Source organism: Lycorma delicatula, chromosome 1, assembly GCF_047948215.1.
Source record: "Lycorma delicatula isolate Av1 chromosome 1, ASM4794821v1, whole genome shotgun sequence".
Lineage (NCBI taxonomy): Eukaryota > Metazoa > Arthropoda > Insecta > Hemiptera > Fulgoridae > Lycorma > Lycorma delicatula.
Window position 1 is genome coordinate 34,236,974 of NC_134455.1, and position 24,763 is coordinate 34,261,736.

At 33.3% G+C, this 24,763-nt stretch overlaps 1 protein-coding gene across 2 annotated transcripts; it reads right to left on the minus strand.

The window, feature by feature from the left end:
* LOC142317402 (uncharacterized) lies at positions 1–15,179 on the minus strand. Of its 2 annotated transcripts, none has more exons than XM_075353954.1 (4): positions 15,041–15,179; positions 11,988–12,125; positions 4,984–5,142; positions 1–1,739 (listed from the first exon to the last, which is right to left on the minus strand). In XM_075353954.1, the coding sequence occupies exons 2-4, from the start codon at positions 12,120–12,122 to the stop codon at positions 591–593; spliced, it is 1,443 nt and encodes a 480-aa protein (XP_075210069.1). In that variant the 5' UTR covers positions 12,123–12,125; positions 15,041–15,179; the 3' UTR covers positions 1–590. The 2 variants fall into 2 exon arrangements, with proteins under 2 accessions (XP_075210069.1, XP_075210059.1); XM_075353944.1 differs by lacking the exon at positions 15,041–15,179 and adding an exon at positions 14,915–15,026 and having other exon boundaries at positions 2–1,739.
* Between the last annotated feature and the right edge of the window lie 9,584 nt (positions 15,180–24,763).

Here is a 24,763-nt window from a genome sequence, read left to right on the forward strand (position 1 = left end):
TTTTTTGCCACATAGTGTATTTATTATGATAAAAACTACAATTAGATAAGTGTTATGAGAAGAAATTACCTTTATGTTGTTGAAGAAAGAGGAGCTGGAGCAGAAAACACAAAGCCAACTTTGATCACAAAAAAAATGCAAAAAAATTAACACAAACTCGCTACGACTTTCACAGTGCAAAGGTAGGACACTAACTAAGTGCGTCGTAAGGTTGGGATGTTATACCTGCAGCCGGCAAGGGAGGGGAGACCAAGGAATGGAATAGTCCCTCTCACGCGGGAGCCGTGTGGCCCGGCTGCAGGGGACAACCACACTCACGCGGGAGCCGCGTGATACGCAGCGGACGTGTTAAGTAAAAAAAACTAATCAGAAATGTAAAAGGGTTAAGCAAAAAATCTAATAAGAAAAGTAAAAATATCTAAGTTTAATTTGGTACACAAGATAAAACATTAAATAAGATTAGTTTTCAACAGTTTTATTAAAATTCTTGTTTTCATAATTAAACAGCAGCTAACCCATTATTAAAAAATTGTTAGTTCTAGAATTAAATTAAATACATTTCTTATTAAAAAAATTTTTAAGAAAAATTTTCATGTGTAGTTTTCCTCACTAGTATGAGCGGAAAGATGTCTCTTTAAACTAGAACTATGATTAAATGACTTTTCACAAAAAATACATGTAAATTTTTTTTCTCCAGTATGAATGGAAAGATGAGCCTTCAAATTATTACTCTGATTGAAAGACTTACTACAAAAATTGCAAGTGAATTTTTTCTCACCTGTGTGAATAGAAAGGTGTCTCTTTAGATCAGAACTCTGATTAAAAGATTTATTACAAAAATTGCATATGAAGTTTTTCTCACCAGTATGAATGGTAAGATGCGTCTTTAAATTACTGCTCTGATTAAAGGATTTCTGACAAACATTACACGTAAATTTTTTCTCACCGGTGTGAATGGAAAGATGTGTCTTCAAATTACAACTCTGAGTAAAAGATTGTTGACAAAAGTTACAGGTAAATTTTTTCTCACCGGTGTGAATCGAAAGATGTCTGTTCAAATCAGAACTCTGATTAAATGACTTAGGACAAAAGCTACAAGTAAATTTTTTTTCACCAATATGAATAGAAAGATGTCTCTTCAAATAAGAACTCTGATTGAATGATTTTTGACAGACATTACACGTGAAGTTTTTTTCACTGCTATGAATTGAAATATGCGCCTTCAAATTAAAACTCAGACTAAAAGATTTATTACAAAATTCACAAGTAAAATTTTTTTCACCGGTATGAATTGAAAGATGTCTCTTCAGCGTAGAACTATCATTAAAAGACTTTTGACAAAATGTACACGTGAACAGCTTCTCACCAGTGTGAATGGAAAGATGTCTTCTCAAGTTATAAGTATCATTAAAAGTTTTTTGGCAAACATTACATGCAAATTTTTTCTCACCGGTATGATTGGAAAGATGTCTCTTTAAAGAAGAATTATCTCTAAAAGACTTTTGGCAATAAGTACAAATAAACTTTTTCTCACAAGTGTGATTGGAAAGATGTCTCTTCAAATGAGAATTCTGACTGAAAGACTTCTTACATAAATTACATGTGAAGTTTTTAGAAGTATTTCCATGACCACATACACAGTCATGCTTAAATTTATTACATGTTTGGCATTTTTCTATGGGCAAACTACCCTCTGAATTTTCCTCAACAAAACTGTTGCTAAATTCTGCATCATGATCCTGAAAGAAAAGTCATACATTATTTATTTAATTAAGAAATTAAAAAACAAAACAAAATAAACAATATAAACTTAGGTTAATTAACCTTTAGAGCAGTGTTTCTCAACCTTGGGTTACAGATATGAAACAAGGGTTGCAAAATTAGCCTACAGCTTTATAACTAAAAAATAATGAAATTATTTATTACAAACATTTTGTTTATAATTATAAGTACACATATAAAGAAAATAAATTAATGTGATGGTTATGTTTGTTTTTCATTCAGAAGTTTCTCCATATGTGGATCTATGTTAGAAACACACAAAAGCAAATCATTTTCAAGCGATAAAAGATGATTTCTACATTTAGTTTTTAGCGCAATCATAGATGAAAAACTCTTTTCACTAAGGTAAAACTTGCTGTAAAAGGGATTAATATTTTCAATGCCTCTGCGATTAAACTTTAATATTCTCTTTGACAAGCAAACCAAAATGTATCAAATATTTAGATTGGTGGTGTTATTATCAAACCCATCCACAGCTATAGAAAAATTTTAATTTTCACTTAAATATGTTTTCATTTCTTGTTTATTAAATATCCCTACAAAATCCTGGATAACATCCAAATCTAAAGGAAAATAATTGGCTCTTATGATTTTATCTAAAATTCTAGGTAAATTTTCTAAAAGATGTACTATTTTAATGTCTGCAAGTTCCACTTTGTAAGTAATTATTATAAATTTGTTTTTATATCTCTTAAAAGCAGCATCCAGTTTTCTTAAAATATGTTTTAATTTTATACATTCTTTTTACAGTAAAGCGCATGTTTTTTTAGTCTTAACCCCAAAATGTCCTGCTAACCTGTACCTGGAAAACTGACCATGTAAATAAGTGTTACAAGATCCACAAATCTCTTTTTTAACTATTACTGTTTGTTATATTAAGTTCTCCATTTTTCACATCTAACATTTTTAGAATCATCATGTTGTCACAAAAAGGATCTTTTAATGGTTTAAATCTTTTTGTTTATGGTAGTTTTTGATATATTTTATATCTACTACATCTATACCAAGAAGTCCCCTATTCTGTAAAAACTCTGTTAATTATTCCAACAGTTACTATTTTTAAATCCATTCTAAACAAATTAATTTTTGCTCATTTATATTTTTGTTTCTTTATCATTATACATTTCTCTAACAACTACTTTCTCTAATTTCCTTATTTTATTTTCAACTTGTTTCCTCTTATTTTCATCACATTTTCTTTGTTGACATTATTAGATTTCTGTGGGGATATTATTTTAAGTATTAACGTAGTTAAAAAATGGTAGTTAATTTCTAAGGTAGAACTAATTTTTTGTTTACCTGAATTCGAACATGATAAGCGAATAATACTGGAGGAGAAAGGTGGAATTATAGGTACCTTACCTTCGGGCACTAAAATTGAACATGCATGTTACGGTTAAAAGGATTTCAATGAACTGTGGTCCATTGAAATTGAAAATACAATGGTTGTCCCATATAGTGAAAGGTGGAAAGTATTTTAGCAGAAGATCCAGTGGAAATTATCAAAGAGAATTCAAGGTCAAAATTATTTTAGGAGAAGATATGTGAAAATAATTTAAAGAAAAAATTAGGTAGAAATTATTTTAAGAGAATTCAAAGTGTAATTAATTTTAAGAGAAAGTTAACTGGAAACTACCTTGGCTTGATTTTCACTTGTTGCGCCTAATGTACCTAAATACTATCACTCTCTCTCTCTCTCGTGTGCGCGCACACATTCACTCACACTTAATATTGATGAGCGCTGCAGCAAGTATACAAGTTTTCAGAAATATGCAATTAACAATATCAATTGATATTGTTGAACTCAATATTGTTATATCGATACGGCAAATCTCAATTTTTTTCATCTTCACTTGAATGCAGTATAGTCAAGCCACAAATCACTAAAGAATTTTTCTTTTTTAGTCTTTTAAGCCCTAACTGAAAAAACTTTCCTAGACTTACAGAAAGACTTATTCACATATACCACAAATTCAATGAAGTGCTGAGATGCTTACAAGGCAGGCGATATAAACTTACAACAGAGTTTTACTGATGTCCTCTGGTAGGATGTAGGAGGGAGGTCTTTCATACATAAAAAATGGTAGCTTACTACTTGGCCCCATTTTTGAGTAAACTCCATTTAAAGATTTTTGAGTCGTTCAAGTTGTTTATTTAAATACGTGTACTCACAGCAGTGGCAACAAATGAGTAGTGAGCAATCCAATCTCATAATTGAAAGATCTCAGGTTCAAGTCTTTTTAACATTAATTTTTTTCTCACATACACACTAATGCAGATGATTTTTTATTAAATAGTATTTATAATAATCTAAAAAAAAGTTACAATTCATAGAATGATATAAAAAAAATCAAATATTTTCAGATTGTAACAGGCAAACTGAAAATTAAAATAAATTTCTTAAATTTTTCAAGTTTTATAAAACAAAAACCGATTATTTTCTATTTGTCAATACTTTATCCGATCCCTATTCTTACTGTTCATTTTGTGTTTTACCCCTTTTCCTTAAAACTCAAATGAGATATGAAGTCAGGAACCACTTTTATTCAATTTCTTAGATAAAAAACTATAAGGAAGCACCACATTTACCACTCGATTTGTACCCCAAGAGTTTCAGTAAGATTAAATTTTACAGGGAGTAGAAAGCAAGGCTAAATTTTCATGAGTCATAACTTGCTAATGAACCATTTTCTGACCTATGCTTAAATGAATTTTTTTTCTTATTTTTAGCTACAGAATCTGTTCTATGCAGATTTGAATAAGCAAAAATATTTTTATTAGTAATTATCACAAAGTCAAGGTTTTATATAAAACCTGTAATAATTTTTTATCAGCCAACAACTAGTTGGCTGATAACTTGGTTGAGGTAACAAGATAACTAGTTGGCTGAGGTAACAAGTAGTACTAACAAGTAGTTCAGGAAAAAATTAGATTTAAAACTTCTGTTATTCTAAAACATACTTACTGTTAATTTTTTTATAAATTAACAACCAATAAATAGAAAATTCAATAACAATAATAATTCTTTTCTTATTTTCTATAAATATATAAAAGGCTTACATAAAAACTTCATTTAAAGTAATAAATACACATAATGTAAAAAAAAAATCATATTAACAATTTATTGCCTCTACATTCAGTAGGACTACTGATGCTACTCTATTTGGTTAATTATAAAATAAATCAGATAATTATACTCACCGAATCTTCTTCTTTAATATTATCATCAACTTCAACTTTGAAAACTACTGTTTCTACACAATTATCATTAATATTATTATATGTAGCATTTTCTGATTCTTCATCTTCTTCTTCTTCTTTCACACATACTGATGTACACAAGTTATCATCCTCCACTTTCTGAAACAAACCAAAAGGTTTTTAAAGAAACCATCCAGAAAAAAATTTCAATTTTTGTTTCTGAACTAAAATCATATTACAAATAGCTCATATAAATATATACTCCCAAGATTAATGTAAAAGGATACTCCATTATATAAATATAAATAATACTCTCAGTTGAACGTTTATCTAATGAGCATTTAAATTATGAATTCTTCCATGCAAAAAATTTTATAATTTGATTACAATTATATTGTGCCTAATTAATGAAATCAAACTTCTATAATAACATTTCATTCAGTTTACTTGGTAAATGCAATAACCTACAAACATAGCTGTAGTTAAGATAAATGCTCAATCTATAATATTTACGATACATATACATATTTTTAAAAGAATTCTAAAGATTTATATCAAATAGCAACAATTAGTATTAATCTGTGTATAGGGAAACATTACATCATATAGAAAATGGAAAATATTAACTTAATAGATACGTAAGCAATAATTAAAACTTAACATTGTTTTACATTAAACTTCTGATATTCTTATTTTTGTCAAACGAAATCATCGAAAAGTCCTACCTACATTTGTTATAGAATTAACTAGAAACAGATTCTTCATACCGTGACTTTCATATACTTTACATTTAATTTTATTTAACAATACAGTGTAACTTACTTTTGTATCACTATAATAATTTGTACTATTTGTGGTACAGTTTTTTTTTACAAACCCATTTTTAATACCGTGCAATATATAAAAATCAAATATGTATTTTTTCACAGCAATGAAGTTTATCAAATTTTTAAGGGTCAAAATTGGAACAGAAATCTTTCCTGGCCTAACTGATAGGAAATATTTTATGAAACTATACAATACAGTAATTAATTTTTGAGGAACACCAGTGTTTTCTGCTTTGGAAAACACAGGATATGAAAACCAAAGCATTTGAAATAAAATACAAAAACAAAATGTAACTAATTGACAAAGTTTAGAAAGGACATATAAGAAAGGAAACAGTGGTGTGGTTTTTAAAAACATCCTAAACCCGTCCGGGAAGACACCCACCTAGTGACATTCCAGTCACCCCCCCCCTTTTCATGGCCCTGATGGGCTTTAACAGGAGTTGTCTATCGCCCTCTGACTTCTTACATCTCATAGTAATAAGCCTACCCTCGTTGGGATGCCACCAATGTAAATGTCTCTGTAGACATTTATATCGGTGATTTATTAACTCAGCTTTTGCCTTCGCTGTAGGCCTTGTCCTACATCATTTCTCTCTGAACTAACTAACTGAATTGGCAGAAACACAAACCCGGTTTTGAAAAACAGTAAATTCCCTTCCTATATATAAAAATAAAGAGTACATAAAACAAAAGCTATAAATGTAGACAACCACAGTGCTATTTATTTAAGCCTTATAAAACACTGACAAAGAATAATCCCTCTCAGCAACACACGTGACTTGAAATAAAAATTGTTTGAAATTAAAAAAAATATTTTTTTAAGTGTTCAGTTCTTTACCTATTTTTCTCCTTATTTAACATGAATTAATATATTCATTTCTTGTTCCTCTTTATCTCAATGTGAACAAGTTTGTTTATATTATATTGCTGCTTAGTAACCAGCTGAGATTTATGTATTATGTGGAACTGTGTTATTGTAGTTGTTTAGTTATTCTTTATTCATTCATCACACGCAGACATGAACAGGACACATTAACCATCATTAACAGATAAACTATGTAGTCAACATTACAAATGTTAATGTGTAATGTATGTAATAAAGAATAAATTAATATGATTAAATTGCGTTATTAATTAAAGTCTGTGAATCAGCAACTGTTGAACTGATGTTACATGAGGTTATGTGAATCAACAACAGATTCAATTTAAGAATTGTTTAATATAATGAAAATAAGTTACGATTCAAAAACCCCTGTTATTAAGTTTAGGTATTTACATTTTAATTCAACAAATGATCAGTGTGTCACTATTTTGAATTTTGATGATATTTGGTATATGATAACTACCCAGCTTGCAGTGGCCAAAAAATAATTTAAAAAAAACATTTTTTCTTGAGTAATAGACTATTTTCTAACTCGCAAACAGGTAAATCAGTCATTTTCATCACTTTTTCCATGGGCTGTAGCATTCTTATTTTACATCGTACAGAGGGTCAAAAAGGGCTTTTTGGAAAGAGTAAAGATGGAACTTTATCTTAGTGTACTCAAAATTCATTTTGTTACATAAACCAAATCTTGTAATGTTTACTGAAGTTACATTCACAAATTGTTTTTTTTGGGCCCAAAATAAATAATAAAGGGCTTAGGGTAACAAGACTATTTTAACCTTTTAACTCTTAGGTACTAGTAGTGCTTATAAAAAAAAAAATTGGAGTGTTACAGTGTCCATCATTAAAAAAAATAGCTACCAAATCATAAGATTTTTAAAATGTCTCGGTTTTGGGGCCCAGAAACCACATGTGGGACAGGTGACAAAAATCTGAAATGTTTACACCAGTCAGTACTTTTATGCACTTTAAAAATATAAAAAAATTATTTTGTTACACAAAGGGGTTGGTGAGTAATGAAGCCAACAAACACTGTTCCTTGTAATTGTTAACAACATATCCAAAAATACTCATGTTATGTATTTTCTCAGATTATAAAATTACAACTAAACTCATTAGAATGAATCAATTGATAATTAATAAATAGTCAATTACAGAATGATAAATAAAATTACAAAATTATAAACAATTCAAATACATTAACAAGTTGTTCAATTCACTTTTACCATTTTTATTCCTGCTAATGAAAGTTATGAATAAATCTTGTACTTTTTATAACAAACTTAATTAACATAACTTGATGCTCTTGCCATTTTTTTATTGAGTAGAATTGCTAAGTCCCCATTCATCTTTGTTTAATGTTGTGTCCTCTTTCAGTAGTCGGGTAGAAAAAGCTCTGAAGGTTTGAGAATCTTTAAAATATTTTCCAGTCGAACCCATGTTTGATTATCCCCCAATGATTTCTTGAATGAAATACCAGGACCCTGTGGATAGAAGAAGCGTATTTGATATTCCTCTTTATTTTCATGTATTTTGACTTCAATGACTTCACCTAACCACCACTTGCCATCGCACATGCAGCACACATAATTTTTACATTTTGACTTAGGTAAACCTATAAAGCAATAAGAAACACTAACATCCTTTCGCACCAATACTAACGTAAATATTTCTGATTCAGAGGTAGCCCAGACTTTCAGAATACATTTCTGACTTGTTGGAACATAACTATGAAAGGCTCTTATTTCTGGGACTGTTGTGATTACCTGATAATGAGAACTGAGGTATTCTTCAGTCTCTTGAACATATTTATTAGAGCAGAAAATAAATGTTATATTTTTAATATTGTCTTTGCAATAATTGTACATTTCAGAAGTGTAATAATTTGATTACTGACTGTCCTTTGAAGGCTTGCTTTAGTCACAGTCCATTTCACAGTTCCACCAATACCATAACATGGTCCTTTTTCCACGGTATGAGGCAAAAAAACACTGTTTAACTGCAATTTCAAATCTTCTTGATGGTTACACAAATTTATGAATTTTTTTTTGTTTTTATACTGGGCTGAAAAGCCATCAGAAAAATAAAAAAAATTATTTAACTTATGGTAACAGTGTTTTTACTTTATTTATAATTGCTTTTGGAAGCAGAACGATGTAGTATTGTGATTTAGGTACTCACTAATCACAGTAGCTTTGGCTTTGAAATTTTCCTTCTTTTTAAAATATATGAGAAACAGATGTACTGTGGCATAAGTTTTTGACCAGCGATATGACTGGACTTCATCCTGCATTACAAAAGGAAAATTTTGGGAGAAGTCTCCCATTAAAATACATTCACCTTCCAACAAGTTTTCCTTTTTAATGGTGAGCAAATTAGCTTGTTTCTTTGCAACAAAATGATACCTTTTTTTTAATTATTTAAATTTTCAGTAAATTTATCTAAGTACTCTTGAAATGGAAGAATTTGAATAGTTAGTTCATAACAGTCAGCAGAAACCCACTGTTTGAAGATAATTTCAGAATCAAAAAATCATCCCAGTTCTCTTGCAGTAAACTCTTTATTAGTTATACTTCAAACATATACTTACACTTCATTAGAATTAGTTACACTGACAGCATGCACGTTTCATTTTCTATATCACATTCCATTGTTGAAAGGAGAATTTTATAATCAAATTTCATTTTTTGAGCAGATAACATGAGTTTTTGACATACAGACAGAGCAAGTACTTGACCCACCAGCCAGAACACAAAATTTAGGTCTTAAATCAGCAAATTTTGGAAAACCAATTTTAAAAATATGTTTTCTTTGAAGACTGTGTACAACACTTTTAAGTTACATAAAATAAACCTTTTTTGAATAATTTTCCTCCTGTTAGCTTGTCTTACTGAGACACAATCCTTCTTGCCTGGCATCATTCGGCTGTGTTCATCATTCTGGTAAAAATCTTGGGACACATTTAATAACATTTTCATCAATTATTGATTGGATTTCTTTTTGCCGATTTATGGAAAAATTCCATTTGTTTTAACCAATTGTTTGAATTGACAGGCTAAATAGTGGCTAACACTAAACTCATTTTTAATCTTCTGAATGTTCCAGCTGCTTGGTAATAAACTTGAAATATTAATTTTTTTCCTGGGTTGATGCAACTGTTTTCATTTTATCCTTTATTTTAATGATTAATTCTTTTTATCCCCTACCTACATCAGGATAATTTTGAGGTACTAAACTGGTTTCTTCTGTAGAAATATTTAAATCAAAGGAATCATTTAATTTACTGGTAACTAACTCGGCTTTTTTTGTAACTTTATTTTTTAAAACTGGTTCCTTTGCATTTCTCAATAATTTTTTAACCTTAACGGGAGATATGCCAAGTGCTGAACAAACTTTGACTTCAGCTATAACACATTGAGGCCAAAATATATCTTGATATTCTGGTTCGCTTTCTGTATCATCCTGCAGTTTTTGTATTTTGTTTAAGCATTTTGTACACAGTGCTCTGCCTAGAATTAATTTTAAATTTGGATTGCTCATTAAAAGTGTCAAAAATATTTCTCAAAGAGATTTCTTAACTGGTTTACTGTGACAGCTAAATGGGTCAGAGCAAATTTTCCCATTAATATGAAAATATTTATCAAAATATTTGGTTTTATGAAAAGTACAGTTATTTTTTGTTTCAGTACATCCATTTCTTAAAGATATCAATGTTATTTGCTGTTCAGTAAACTCTAAAATATCGAGCAATAACATATCGATCTATTGTAAATCAATTTGTGACATACTGTTTCAGTGTGCCAATTGAAGACTCCATAATTTATTTTTATAATATACAAAGGTTCTTAGAATAACAATATAGTTAGTATAAATTATAATACTACCAAATGCACCTTACTTTGCCTTATCCCAGTTTCTCCACAGCTAAAATAAAAATTTCTCTAATTGATAAAATTAAAAATAAAAGATATTGCATAAAAGAGAAGTTCACAGGGAATAAAATTACTTTATAAACAAGTGTACATTACCTAACCACAGTATTAACACTAGCAACAAAATACAACATATCAAATTGAAATCAAAACGGTAACTGAGCCTTGTACAATGTTTACATTTTGGATTACACAAACCATATCCATGCATATCTACTCACTTTCGTGTTTAAACATGAGTTTGTGTATCAAACTATCTTGAACTATCTGTGTATCAAACTATCTTATAAACAAACTATCTAGAATATAAGTTATCTCAATATCGACAAATCAAAATATTTTGTATTTATTATCTGAAAAAATACATGCTGTGAATTTTTTTGATACACTGTTCATGGTTAGAAGGAACAGTATTTTTAGCGGTATTGATGGCTTCATTACTCATCAACCCCTTTAAGTAACAAAATAAATTTTATATGGTTTTAAAGTACTTCCTGGTGTAAAAATTTCAGAATCTTGGCACCTGTCGCATATGTGGTTCTGGGCCCTGAAAATGAGACATTTTAAAAATCGTACGATTTGGTGGTCATTTTTTTAAATGAAGGACACTCTGTAACAGTCCAATTTTTTTTTTATAAGTACTGCTAGTGCCTAAGAGTTAACAGGTAAAAACAGGCCTGTTACCCTAAGCCCTTCATTATTTATTTTGGGCCCAAAATTTAAAAAAAACAATTTGTAGACGTAACTTAAGTAAACATTACAAGATTTGGTTATGTAACAAAATGAATTTTAAGTAGACTATGAAGTTCCACTTTTACTGTTTACAAAACGCCATTTTTGACCTCTGTATGATGTAAAATAAGAATGCTACAGCTCATGGAAAAAGTAACGAAAATGGCTGTTTTTACTTGCTCGCAAGTTAGAAAATACTCTATTACTCAAATGTTTCTTTAAAAACAAAAAAATATTTTTTGGCCACTACAAGGTGGGTAGTTATATAACAAATATCATAATCAAAAATAGTGATGCAATAAAATTTTTGAAAATTTGTTTTATTAAAATGGAATACCCCTTTAGAAATCATGAAATAATTCATAAATAACAAAATAATGCTTTAATTTGGTTTTATTGATATGTTTATGCTGCTAGTACTCAGAAAATGTAGTGATATTTTTCCAGGTAATTTTAAAATAATTATTTTAAGAACTTTTTAAAAACATTATGTCATAAAATAAAAAATTACTATTAAATAAAAATGTAGATTTATTACAATATTATTATTCTAATAATTTGTTAATATAATTGTGGGCTAAAAAAGGGCAATTTGTTCAATAGTTAGGCGAAAGCTATACTTACACAGACATCTTCCACTTTAACAGTTTCTGAATGTTCCATGTCTTCATTAACACTATTTTTTAATTCCATTTTAATATCAGTGGTACAGATCAATGTAGTTTTATCCAATATGGTATTACTGATGGAAGAATCCATTTCCTGTAGGAAAAGAATTATTCACATTAACATTTTTACAACCAAAATGATGAGAACAGCTAAATAAAGGCTCACCACAGTAGCACTCTGCAGGTACTAAGATAAATACAAAGTTAGACTAAATACTTTTCCATTCTATCTAAAATTATTTTTCTCCGTTTTATGGATATATATTTACAAGATTTTTAATAAACTTACATGAAACTCTATCATATCTGGCACAGTTACTTTACATATCAAATTCAACCAAGCATTAAAGACTATCAATATTTTACTAATGGATATAATCCAAATGGCATATCAAATTTATCAGATAATTAAATTCTTATAATTTGGTTGTTTTTACTTTAGTAAACCATCTCTGACATTTTTCACAACTAGATTTTCACTTCATTTAAACAAAGACACTCGTTGCGATTCACTGGAGTTGATGGTCATACACCAGGTGTCTTACAAGTTGGGAACAACCACTGCATGCAATGATTTTATTCATTGGCAATATATACATAACATATTCATTGGCAGATATTACATCACTGGTAAACAACTTAACTGGATTAAATATTTGGGCTACACAACTAAACTAGAGTACTCTTTCAAGTATGGTTACTTTTTAAAAAATATTCGGTAACTGTATTTACATAATTACACTGTTTTTGAAATAACAGAAAGAGAATTTTATTAAATTTGTAAGGGTAATCTGAAATTAAGAACTCTTGGCCAAGGTTAATTTCAATAGTTTCAATTAGTCAGCATTTTTTATCTGGCAATTAAAATAATGGGATAAAACATACTTTTTTTATTATATCTATTTCCATGTAATTGGTAACTTTTGACTGATACAATTAGATATGAGTCCATTATTTTAATGAAAATTATCTATATTTACATATTTATATTAGTAAAATCAGGTAAATTATAGTATTAATTAAAATGGTTTAATGTTTTTAATTAAACACCATATTTTGATTTATATTGTCAGTTGGGCACCAATGTCTACTCCATGAAATATATTTTTAAATTTTATAATAATTATTCAAAAGAGCACTGATGTTAAAGTTTTGGAGGGAATAATCTACAGGCAGACAAGACAACCACTTTGACTGAGAATATTACTTTTGTGTGTAAATGTGAATATCATCGATATTTTATTGATAACCAGTTAAACTCACTTAAGTATGAGTCATACTACAGAACGTCACATCGTGGTTGCATCATCAGCAAGGAAATTTATCTTATGTCTATAGAGCTCAGAAATGTATTTAATCAATTTTTATGACCAACTATAAAAAGAATCTGGTAAAACTAAAGACAGGTTAAAATTACTGTTGCAAGCATTTATGCTTCTTTTTAATAACTTCTACAATTGTTAGGATATCAATTTACTATAAACCAGTTAATTAATTAAGTCAGGTACCTCTTAATTAAAGTCAGGCACTATCTGACTTAATTAATTGATAAATTTGAAAAAAAAAATTACTAATTCATAGATCTTATATTCCACTACTAAATTTCTTGAAACTTTGTATCAGGGTATCAAATTATTAATCCCAAAATAAAATAAACCTATAAAAATCCTTTAAAACAACCACTTCAATGCTTTGTAACAAATATATATTCATATGTATCATCTAACAATGGTATAAAAATGTAATACGGCATCAGTGAAACTTCAATTAACTTACCGGAAAAAAAACCCACTTTATAAGAATATTTTTTTTTTGTTTTCAGTCATTTGACTGGTTTGATGCAGCTCTCCAAGATTCCCTATCTAGTGCTAGCGGTTTCATTTCAGTATACTCCCTACATCCTACAACCATAACAATTTGTTTTACATATTCCAAACGTTGTTTGCCTGCACAATTTTTTCCTTCAACCTGACCCTCTAATATTAAAGCAACTATTCCAGGATGCCTTAATATGTGGCCTATAAGTTTGTCTATTCTTTTAACTATATTTTTCCAAATGCTTCTTCATCGATTTGCCGCAGCACCTCTTCATTTGTCACTTGATCCACCCATCTGATTTTTAACATTCTCCTATGGTACCACATTTCAAAGGCTTCTAATCTTTTCTTCTCAGGTACTCTGATCGTCCAAGTTTCACTAACATATAAAGCAACACTCCAAACATATACTTTCAAAAATCTTTTCCTGACATTTAAATTAATTTTTGATGTAAACAAATTATATTTCTGACTGAAAGCTCGTTTCGCCTGTGCTATTTTATATCGCTCCTGCTTCGTCAATCTTTAGTAATTCTACTTCCCAAATAACAACATTCTTCTACCTCCATAATCTTTTCTCTTCCTATTTTCACATTCAATGGTCAATCTTCATTATTTCTACTACATTTCATTACTTTCGTTTTGTTCTTGTTTATTTTCATGCGGTAGTTCTTGCGTGGGACTTCATCCATGCCGTTCATTGTTTCTTCTATATCCTTTTTGCTCTCAGCTAGAATTACTATATAATCAGCAAATCGTATATAAGGTTATAATTTGCTCTTATATGATGGCGTTAACTGGGGCGTGTTTGCAAGTCCGCGTAGGAAAGGTTATGTTAATCGAGTACCAATTACCATTATTATATTGATCTAAATAATTACATTTAAAATAATATTAATAATAGACTTCGTAATTAATTACTAATATCATTAATGGAGATAAGAAAATACGGAAATAATTTTCATCATCATGCACTAATCATCAAACTGGGGCCTGCATTACAAAAATTATTAAAAAGTAACTTATAAGCAAATTAAACTAATCAAATTACAACAAAATAACTTACGATAATACATGTAACTGTACAATAATAAAAACAAAATTTGTTCTAATAAAAGTAACTGTAAACAACGACCCTCTTTATCAACTAACAAATGAACAGAAAATAAACATTTCAATCATGCCAACTTACTCAAACTGGATTCACTAGAAAGAATATTGCAAATAATGTAATATTTTTTTGAATAAAAATTGCTTCAGGGTAAAATTTTAAACGACTTGTCATTATACAGTTGCTTTAGAAAATTCCACGATACGATTATTAATCCAGTCTACCGACTCAGGCGATGAGATCCCACCGAGTCTCATGTAACTGCACTAACTGGTCGTGGGATTTCTTTTGGAATCTCGAACACTTATCAGAATAAAATCTGAATTAAAAATGTAGCGTGGCTCAGTACAGGATCTCATTTAGCATGTTTCTGTAGATATTATTGTTTGCCAGTTTCCAGTTTGAAAAATTAAACACTATATTTGCGTGAAATAATTGAATAATCAGCATTAGTTAGCTCATGGAAAACCTGCTTTCGATACAGATAACATTTTAGCATTCTCCTCACTGCAGTGTGAGCTGAACATAGTGAAATATTCTTTTCCTGCTAAATCTCCGTGAAAATTTAAGACGAAATCTTGCAACTGCCGCTTTGATGACTGTACGACCTACGACTTTAAAACTGTCTCAATTGATTGACTCAGGCACGTCTGTAACACCGAACCTGTTTCAAGAAATTTTTTAATTCACTTCTGAGCAACACTTTTCAATGGTGCTCTCTTTTCAAATTTCTCCCTGAATTTTCGCCGACACACAACATGAGATATTTCGTCTCGTAAGTTTCCGTTACGAATACACGTTCTTCAACAGTTAACCCATTTTTAGCAAACAACTAACGATTACACTACCCCTTTTTAACAGCCAATGCCCGTCATAGACTGGTAATACTCAAATGTGCATGCAATAGACAGTCCTTCCAACTCCAGGTTCAGTCGTACCACATTATTTTACCCATCACAAATAAACTACTTTTGCATTTTAACAAAAATATACCTTCAGTATAAACTACTAAAGTAAAACTACTAAAAATATAATGTATTTTTTATATTTGTTTGAAATCACACAAGCTGTTTTCGGAATTAAAATAATGAACAGTTAAAAAATTGTCACTAGGAGGTCATAAGATCTAATTTAGCTTCTCAGATCTATAATCACTAAAATCATGTGTCATTTAAGGCATTAGTTCTCAAACTTTGGTATGCAGAGCTTATTAAGATGGTCTGCAAACAACTGCACAATACAAAAAAAACTATTACAATATAAAAAAATTTATATTATAATACAAATACGGATATTTATTATTATTTTTAGAATTTATTTATTATTAATACTTTGGTCAGCAGTTCTAAACATTTTGATATATATCAAATACAAAGCATCACATATGTACAAACAAGTTTCTTAATGGCCAGTATAAAAGGATTTCCATACTTTCATCTAGCAGTTAAGAGAGTCAGTCGTGATTATCCTACAATCGGATATAGTTGCTTCTGGTTTTTTATATACTTTGTAATAATCTGACCTGAAAATATTGTTATTGTATTACTTCTTCATTTGATAAAATTGAATTGCTAATGGGGGCATATGTATCTCAAAAGAGACTTTTTTTATACACATACTTATTTAAATACTTTGCTTGAATTAATTTGGTTTTATTGACTCAAAATATAAATCTTAATGGATAAGTGGTTTAATAGAGCAACAGCAGACAAAACATTTTCAGTTAATAAACCTGTACTATATAAATTTTACTTCAGAATTGAAATTTGCAGTAAGTCAAGATTTTTTCCTGTAAAAATATGATCCTGAGTACATCAATATTAGGTTTACTGTCACAAATATAATCAATGAAATCAGTGTGTAATCTGCATTACAAATTTTTCAAACCAAAGCATGAAAACTTCATTATTGAAATGGCACTTTAGTACTAAACAATCAACATTAGAAAACAGACCGAAGGAATGTTTTGTTCAAAAATTGTCAGTAATAAAACATGTGAAAATTATGTCATCTTCTTCATACAGTACTCAAAAAGCAATTACATCTTTCTTAGTGAGGTTAAGAATAGCAAAGAGTGGAAAAGCTCTTACAACTGATGAAGAGCTGTTTTTACTTGCTGTGAAAGATATTGTGGCTTGAATCATCAGCTGAACAGGTAAATTTGATACTACCGTCAAATGATACTGTGCACCCCAGAACTAAAAGCATGACTTTAAACGTTAACAAGAACTTAGGTTGAGTCAAAAACAGTAATCATTTTGCCATACAACTTAATGAGAGCACAGCTGTAAGAAACTACGTCAACTTACGGTTTACATGCAGTATGTGTTTCAAAACACAATTAAAGAAAATTATTTATTTTCTGATGAGTTATCAAAATTAACTACATCCAATAAAATATTCAAAAAGCTGAATAACTTCTTTGCAAAAAATAGACTGGACTGGAAGTAGTGTGTTTGGCTTCTATTCTGATGGTGCTTGAACTGTGATGGAAAAATATGAAGGTGTTGTCACCAAAGAATATCAGTTACAGAAAATTGTGCCCTCACTCATAGCAGCATCCCCACAGAAGCTTTAACAGAAAAAAATGCCTGAACAATTTAAACATGTTCTCCAGGAGCCCGTCAAGGTAGTCAATTTTATTAAATTTATTTTGAAACTGAGCTCTGAAATTGGTAGTGACCACATTCAGTTACTGCTAGAGGCAGAGATGATATGACTTTCTAAAGGAAAAATGCTAAGCAAGTTATTTGAACTGCAATAAAAGGTACAGGTGTTCGTAATAAATTCCAATTTTGAAATATGTGATCAATTGATGAAAGAGCTGTGAATCACAGCAGTAACCTACTTATCAGATATTTCAACTGTCTCAATGTCTTAAATTAAGTTTTCGAGGTGAAACAACTAATCAATTTTCAGTGGATGACAAAATAAAGGCATTTATCAAAAAAATGTCAAATGATGAATAAAAGTGTTTTGATTGAAAACTTGCAGTCTTTTCCAAATTTGGAAAATTTTGGGATGATACACAAAACTGAAATGAAAGATAATTTTATCAATAATGTAAAATGCCATTTCCAAATGCTTACTGAAATTTTTGAAGAAAATTTTAAAGAAGAATATTTTGAATTCCTATGGATACAAAATCACTTCTTACTGGGTATCATTCCTGGAGCCTTAACTAACAACCTCCATTGCAAGATCGTTATCAGTCTCTGATACTGATCTTGCAATGGAAGTTTGAAAATGGAATTTAGAGTTACGTGAATTTTGTCTAAACGCTAAAAATGAATATCCATTACTGTACAGAAAAGCATTATTATTTTTAATTTCATTTTCTAACACATATTTTACTGAAACTGTGTTTTCTGCTATGGTGACAGTAAAAAAACAGATTTCATAATAAACTGAACCTTGACTCAAATTTAAAGTTAAGTTAATTAACATCAAATTAAGCCCAATTGAATCAGATATTAATCACTTGCTTCAAGCATGCAGCACTACCATTCTCATTGAATTTTTAGTCTTAAAAATACTGTAATCAATATAAGTAAATTATAACATAACTTATTTTTGCAAAATTAATAAACATAATGTAAAAAAATTTGTGATAAAATTGTAGTAGATGATTTTTCCAATAAAATAGATACTTTCAAAAAAGATTGTAATCTTTTATTGCTTTACTATTCTGAGGTATAACTCTATTGCTATGCTAATGACATATTACTTATTTAAGAGTTCAGTGGTACGCTACTGATCTATAACTCACTATGAGTGGTACATAAAGATAAGTTGGGAACCTCTGGTACAGATGCTTCATGACCAGGAAGTACCCATGATAGCTGAATTTAGGAGCATAGCAGAACATTAAAGGATATTTAAAAATTTGTTAGTGCCTTTTCCTTATTGGAGGCAATAGCTATATATTGATGAAACATGAAAATTTAGCTATAGTATTGATGAAATATGAAAAGTTGTCATGGTTGCTTATGTCACTCTGGAAATCTAGAAAATCTGATAGGAGATATGATTTTTTCCTGTGCACAAAACAAGGTGTTGTTATCAGCACCTGGACAAAAAATTACTGTAGTAAATAATTAAAAATTAACAATTACAATTTACCTTTTTAAATTAAAAAGATGTAAAATGCCTAGATGATAAGTACGAAATAAATCCAAAATAAAAACAAAATTAAAAATCTAACATAAAACAACAAAATTGCCATACATCAAAAAACAAAAACATATTACAGTTTCAATTAAATATTTGAATCAAGATGGACGACCTTAAGGAACCGTAAGAAAAATGGATAACATCGATACCTTGTTGCCTAAGATATTTTGGATGATAGTCCCAAGTTCTTCCGATGCAATGTCACATAACATACACAGTCCACAAGGTGTGGGATACTGTTAGTTGGCAGTCGCAGCAAACACAGACGGGTACATTGGTCTGATTCTAGAGGTGTCCGTGACACCCTAAGTGTAGTGTACACTATTCTTAAATGGTAAATAATAACCTCCTGTCGACGGTTCCTGCATGAAGAGCTCCACAGTGACACAGTGTTCTTAATTGGATGAAGTTTATTGATGATAGTAGCATTTTATTCACTTTGCTATTCATCACGGACCACGGACCACCCTCTTAAGAAACAGACAAGATCATCAGAAACAACACAATTTGTGAAAGCAGGCTGCAAACAAGCCTCATTTGTTGCACTATCAGCATGCTCATTGCCTGAAATTTCAATATGACTGGGATCCAGCAGAAGCTCCCACTTTTATTTTGCTGGGTCATTTTAGAAATAATAGCTTGTATATCACGAGAGTACTTGTCACTAATCGCTTGCAAGACACTCTTGGAATCTGAACAGAGAAGTACGTGTTTATATGTTGGACTATTTTTATTAAAGGCCTTATTAATAGCATATAGCTCCACGATTGAAGTACTGACAATGCTGGGAAGGTCAAATATGTTTGTTCTGTTGCCAACCATAAAAGCACAACCAACAGAATTATCGTGTTTAGAGTCGTCTGTATAAACTATAGGACAGGATTCATGTTATTTATAATTTCATAAAATTTTTCTTGCAAGAAAACCGGATTCGTGTAGTTCGTACGATATCTATGAGACTAAATCAATAGTTTACGAGAAAAGGCCGCCAAGGTAGGAAATAACATTGAGTAACAGTAAGAACTGTAAGTAATTGCATATTTAGAACCAAGAAAAGGCACTGAACTCTAGTCCTAGTGGAACAGTAGATCTCTGCTCTTCCTGATATAGATTAACATGCGGATTAAAAAATACCGCATCAAAGGTCGAATTATTAGGCTGCGCTTTAATGCGAGCTATATAGGAGCAAATCATCCGGTTTCGTCTATACCAGAGAGATCGCTTCTCAGCCTCTGTAAGTCTTGCATTTTTTACTACCGGTGATGATTTTTCTGGCAACAGCAGTGTTCTACGTGACACTGCTGATCGGTGGTAATGATCGGTGGCAGTTAGAAAACTTGCGCTGCTGTAGAGCTATTGTCTAGCCAGTAGCGTAGTGTGTTACAGGAGGGCCACCATCGACAAAATAAGAACGCTTTCTTTGGTGTTGTGTCCAATTTTCGTAATTCGTGAGGCCAATTTATTATTGCGATCCTCTGGCAGGTTCGGAAAGCGATTTACTCCGACCTCGCCGGTGGTCTTGCATTAGGAGCTTTTAGCTTTGAACTTTTTCGAGCGGGGTTGTGTAAGGACAGGCAGCCTAGCTCGGGAAAAAACTTCATAACGCTCACCTGGTCTTGGGTTAGGTGATAGACTAACATACAGACTGCATCGTAGTGCCTGGCAGTACAGTTGGTGTATTAGTTGAAAAACGCAATGGAGTAACCCCGGAAAGGGGGGTTGCTTGGAGGACTTGGTGATCAGTAATCCCTTCACGCCGAGGTTTATCGGCAGATCCCTTCCGAAGTCGCAGATCTCCGTTAAGGATGTGGTCTCCACGAGAGAAGCACCCCTATCTTCTACCCACTCGTGAAAAGGTGGGCTTGCACAAAAATCCTGTGGAAGCCTCTGCATCAAACTGCTCGGGGGGGGGGGGGGGGGAATGGTAGTTGAAACCATCCAGGGTGAGCACGGCGCTAGCAGGCGAAACAAATCCGAAGGGCGTCCCCTTGTGAAATCAAGGGTGAATAAATATAGTGGTGCGGTGTTCGGGCATGAACCGAAGGTTTACGGGGTGAAGACGTCTTTAGGGAGGCCTAGCTCCAGGTCTGAAGGTTTGGGGCGGATCGAGGAGATGAGAACTGCTTGGGCCAAAATCTCCTCAAAAAAGGAGTCGCGGATTTCAGTTAAATTCCGAAAATTGGTGGACTTGTACCTTTCTGAGTGTAGTTTGCTGGTCGCGGATCTGACATTTAAATTTTTAGTATCTTCAGGGCACAAACCAAGCCCTTGATTCAGTCGTAGTACGACTATCGGGTAAGGTGGACCAGATTGTGGAAGGAGTCAAGGACTCCAAACCGGCAACGGGGAGAATTTTGGTGAGATTCACACCTCTTTAAAAAGGGTGGAGGAGAAGGTGAGAAAGCCTGTAATAATATCTCCCCCGCCGCAATAACGGGAGCTCCTGGGCCTAAGTGGGTTAACGTCCCGCCGCCGGCTTAGAAGCCAGCCACCAAAATTAAACGGATCACTGTTAGTGTGTTTCAGAAAAAACCTGCTCCTGGGGCTTCGTCTGCAATGACGGAGCTAACCCTGAGAAAGGTACTGGACCCGAGGAAAGAAACGTTCCAAATCACCAGGGTCACGAAAACAAGGACGGTTGCATCGTGCTGGAGGTGGTGAGCAGCAGACGAAACGGCTGCTGGAGGACTACGTTCTGAAAAAGAATGGGCGTAAGACTTAATTGCTGGCCGAGTGGAAACCATAGCTATTAGTTTATGACATGCCAAGGACAACAAGGATTGAGGAACCCTAAATCCTTAAGGCCATACACGGCCAACATCCAGCTTTGAATATGGCTGTCGATGATTTCTTTTGGGAAACCAAGGTGGTTCGGCAGTTGGAATAGAAGGAAGCCCTGAAGAGTCACTGGTTACTAGAGACCTCGCCAATGATCCGGCAGGTCCAGATGTGGCCGGTGGTAGGCTGTTTCTTGGGTGGACCCTGCAGAGCGCTGTCGGAGATATGTGATCACTGTGCTCTTGGTGGGCATAGGGCAGCTAACTGTCACAATAAAACTGCACCTGTGAATTTCGCTGCCTGTGTTTCGGTGAAAGGCTTTGATGCAGGACACCGGGTGGGTAGTAAGCTTTGCAGGTCGCACGACTTAGCTCGGGCGAAAGCTGTTAATGACAGCATATGGCGACGCATGAATGGGGGAGAAGCTTGCGAGGACAGCCACGAACCATCGAACCATCGAGCCATCGAACGCCTGCGCCTAGGGCAGTTCAACTTGTATCACGTCCGGGCGACCACTATAAAAGCCATGTGGGTTCTCGAGGAGTATAACCTTATGATCATCTTGGTCAACCAGCCGTACAAGGTTAGGGATAGGGTGTTCGGCTTCCACGGGGTTGATGTTATTCATTCTCGTGGGGGACGGTTGCTCTCTGCGGTCGTGGTCGGTTCGGATTCTTTGGGCGTCTTTTGGATGCCTCACTAGTCTGATGAGCAGTTCACCGTCGTACGAATCACTAGGGGTACGCTCGATGTCGTACTGGTATTGGAACACTTCCAGCTTGGATGGAGTGCCGATGACTTGCTGGCGAAGTTGGAGAGGATTGTGGACAGTCTCGCGGGCATCAGAGTGCTGATGGCTCTGGAGTGTTCCGCCTGGGGTTCACGACTCACGGACCCCAGTGGTGCTAGTTTGGTTCATAGAAGCCAGGAACCGGTACTTGGTCAATGATGAAGACAGCCGCCAACATTCTCTTTTGAAATGGGGAAAGTTACATCGACGTCACTTTGGTGACAGGCGACTTGCTCAGGTATGTCAGTAGTTGGACGGACTGGCCTGAAGCCAGTGTGAGCGGATCAGTTAGGCTTATACCTATGAGATTGCTTACGGAGGCGGTCTAAGAGCACCAGATTTGGGTCGCTATAACCTAAGGAGCTTGGATCAAGACAGGCTGCGGTGTAAGTGTGCAGCTGCACTACAGGGGTTGGAGTGGCACATACAGAGCAGCGAGCAGGTGGAATTGGTGGCTGAGTGGTTCGGACCGGTCATCAACACTGTTTGCGACATAGTCCTACGGTGGTCTAAACCAATAGACAGTGTATTGTGCGGCGGCTGATATATGAATGCCTGGAGCAGTCATGACCATTGCTTCTGGGCAGCTGCCTGTTAGCCGCAGGTAGAGACTCGGAGAAAAGTGGTTGTCATCTGACCTTACCGTGCTGCGCGCAAGGGTTCCATCAACCAGGAAACGGTATCAGCGTGGCAATAGCATCGATGATGCGCGTTTGGAATATCTCCAGATGTACCGGCGCATTCCTGGAGAATATGATCGTGCCGTCAAGGAAGCCAAGCTCAGATACTGGCAGGACTCCATGAGCGAGGTGCAGAGCAACCCCTAGCAGCTCACAAAATCATGTTACCGGCCAAGGCTATTGCACGTTCTGTCCAGTGTTCAATGCGGGTTTGGTGGTTGGAACCATACTTTAACACCTGTGGTGACTTACCAGGCGTTCATGAATACTCTGTTTCTAGATGCTCCATTCGGTAACTTCAAGCAGAAGTCGGCGTTCGGGCGGGTAATACCCCTTCCCTGGTGAACAGGCTGTGGATCCCGTAGATATTGACCGAGTGGTTTCTCGAATGGCACTGGAAATTGAAGAACTTGGACCGGGACATTTAATACCATCTACTGCCTGTCATAAGAGACCTATTTGGCAGACTGTTCTCGGAGTCTCTAAACTTGGGTGTTTTTTTGACTTGTTGGAAAACTGACTTCCTAATATTATTAATAACAACAATTAAGATCCTTTTGAGGATAGGCTATGTTTTTTTGTTACAATCTCTTCTTTTTTTTTAAATTCTGTACAGGGTTTCTCAAATAACACACTGAAAGAGAAAGAATACGCATCAATTATATTAATTACCAAATGGGTTGAAACTTAACAAACCAAATGAAATTCCTCACATCTGCTATTGGAGCACTGTGTACTGGCAAGAAGGTAACTTCTGCTAGAGAGATTGCTAGTGCTTTATAAAAAGATCATAGACTAGCATGGCATCTTTATAGTGAGGTGAGGTTGTTCTTAAAATTTGGAAAGGATCTGAGTGAGGTCGGTAGTTCAGGCAATCAGGCAATCTGCCTTTTGTCAATTCTCAGTAAGTTGCTGGAAGGCTGGTTGTGGAACGGCTCCAGGAAGGTATTGAAATGAACAGTCTAATAAATCGACGCCAGTACGGCTTCATGAAAGGGGTTGGCACCGAGGATTGCATCTTAGATGCTTTTGCAGAGATGGAAAGCGCTGACTGTAAGTATGTTTTGTCAATTTTTATAGATATAGAGGTAGCATTTCTTTCCTTGTGTTTGATTTCTGTTCTCTATGAGTTGGAATGCCACAATGTTCCCGTAGTCCTGCAGGCTATGGTAAGTGACTATTTGTCTAACCGTACGGCTCTGTTTAAGGATGCGTACCTAGTTGTGGAAAAATCTGTTACCATGCGAAGCCCGCAGGGTTCCGTTCTTGGTTCCCTGCTGTGGAACATGGAATTCGGATTTCTGGGATTGACATTTTCAGATGGAGTCACGGCCTAGGCTTTCGCCGATGACTACCTTCTTTTAGTGCGTGGTAATTCACGAC

Coding starts and splice junctions, on each gene's coding strand:
- LOC142317402 (XM_075353954.1), bottom strand. CDS start 12,122: ATGGATTCTTCCATCAGTAATACCATATTGGATAAAACTACATTGATC. Junction 5,143..11,987: donor TTAAAGTGGAAGATGTCTGT/GTAAGTATAGCT, acceptor GGTTTGTTTCAG/AAAGTGGAGGATGATAACTT. Junction 1,740..4,983: donor ATATTAAAGAAGAAGATTCG/GTGAGTATAATT, acceptor CTTTTCTTTCAG/GATCATGATGCAGAATTTAG.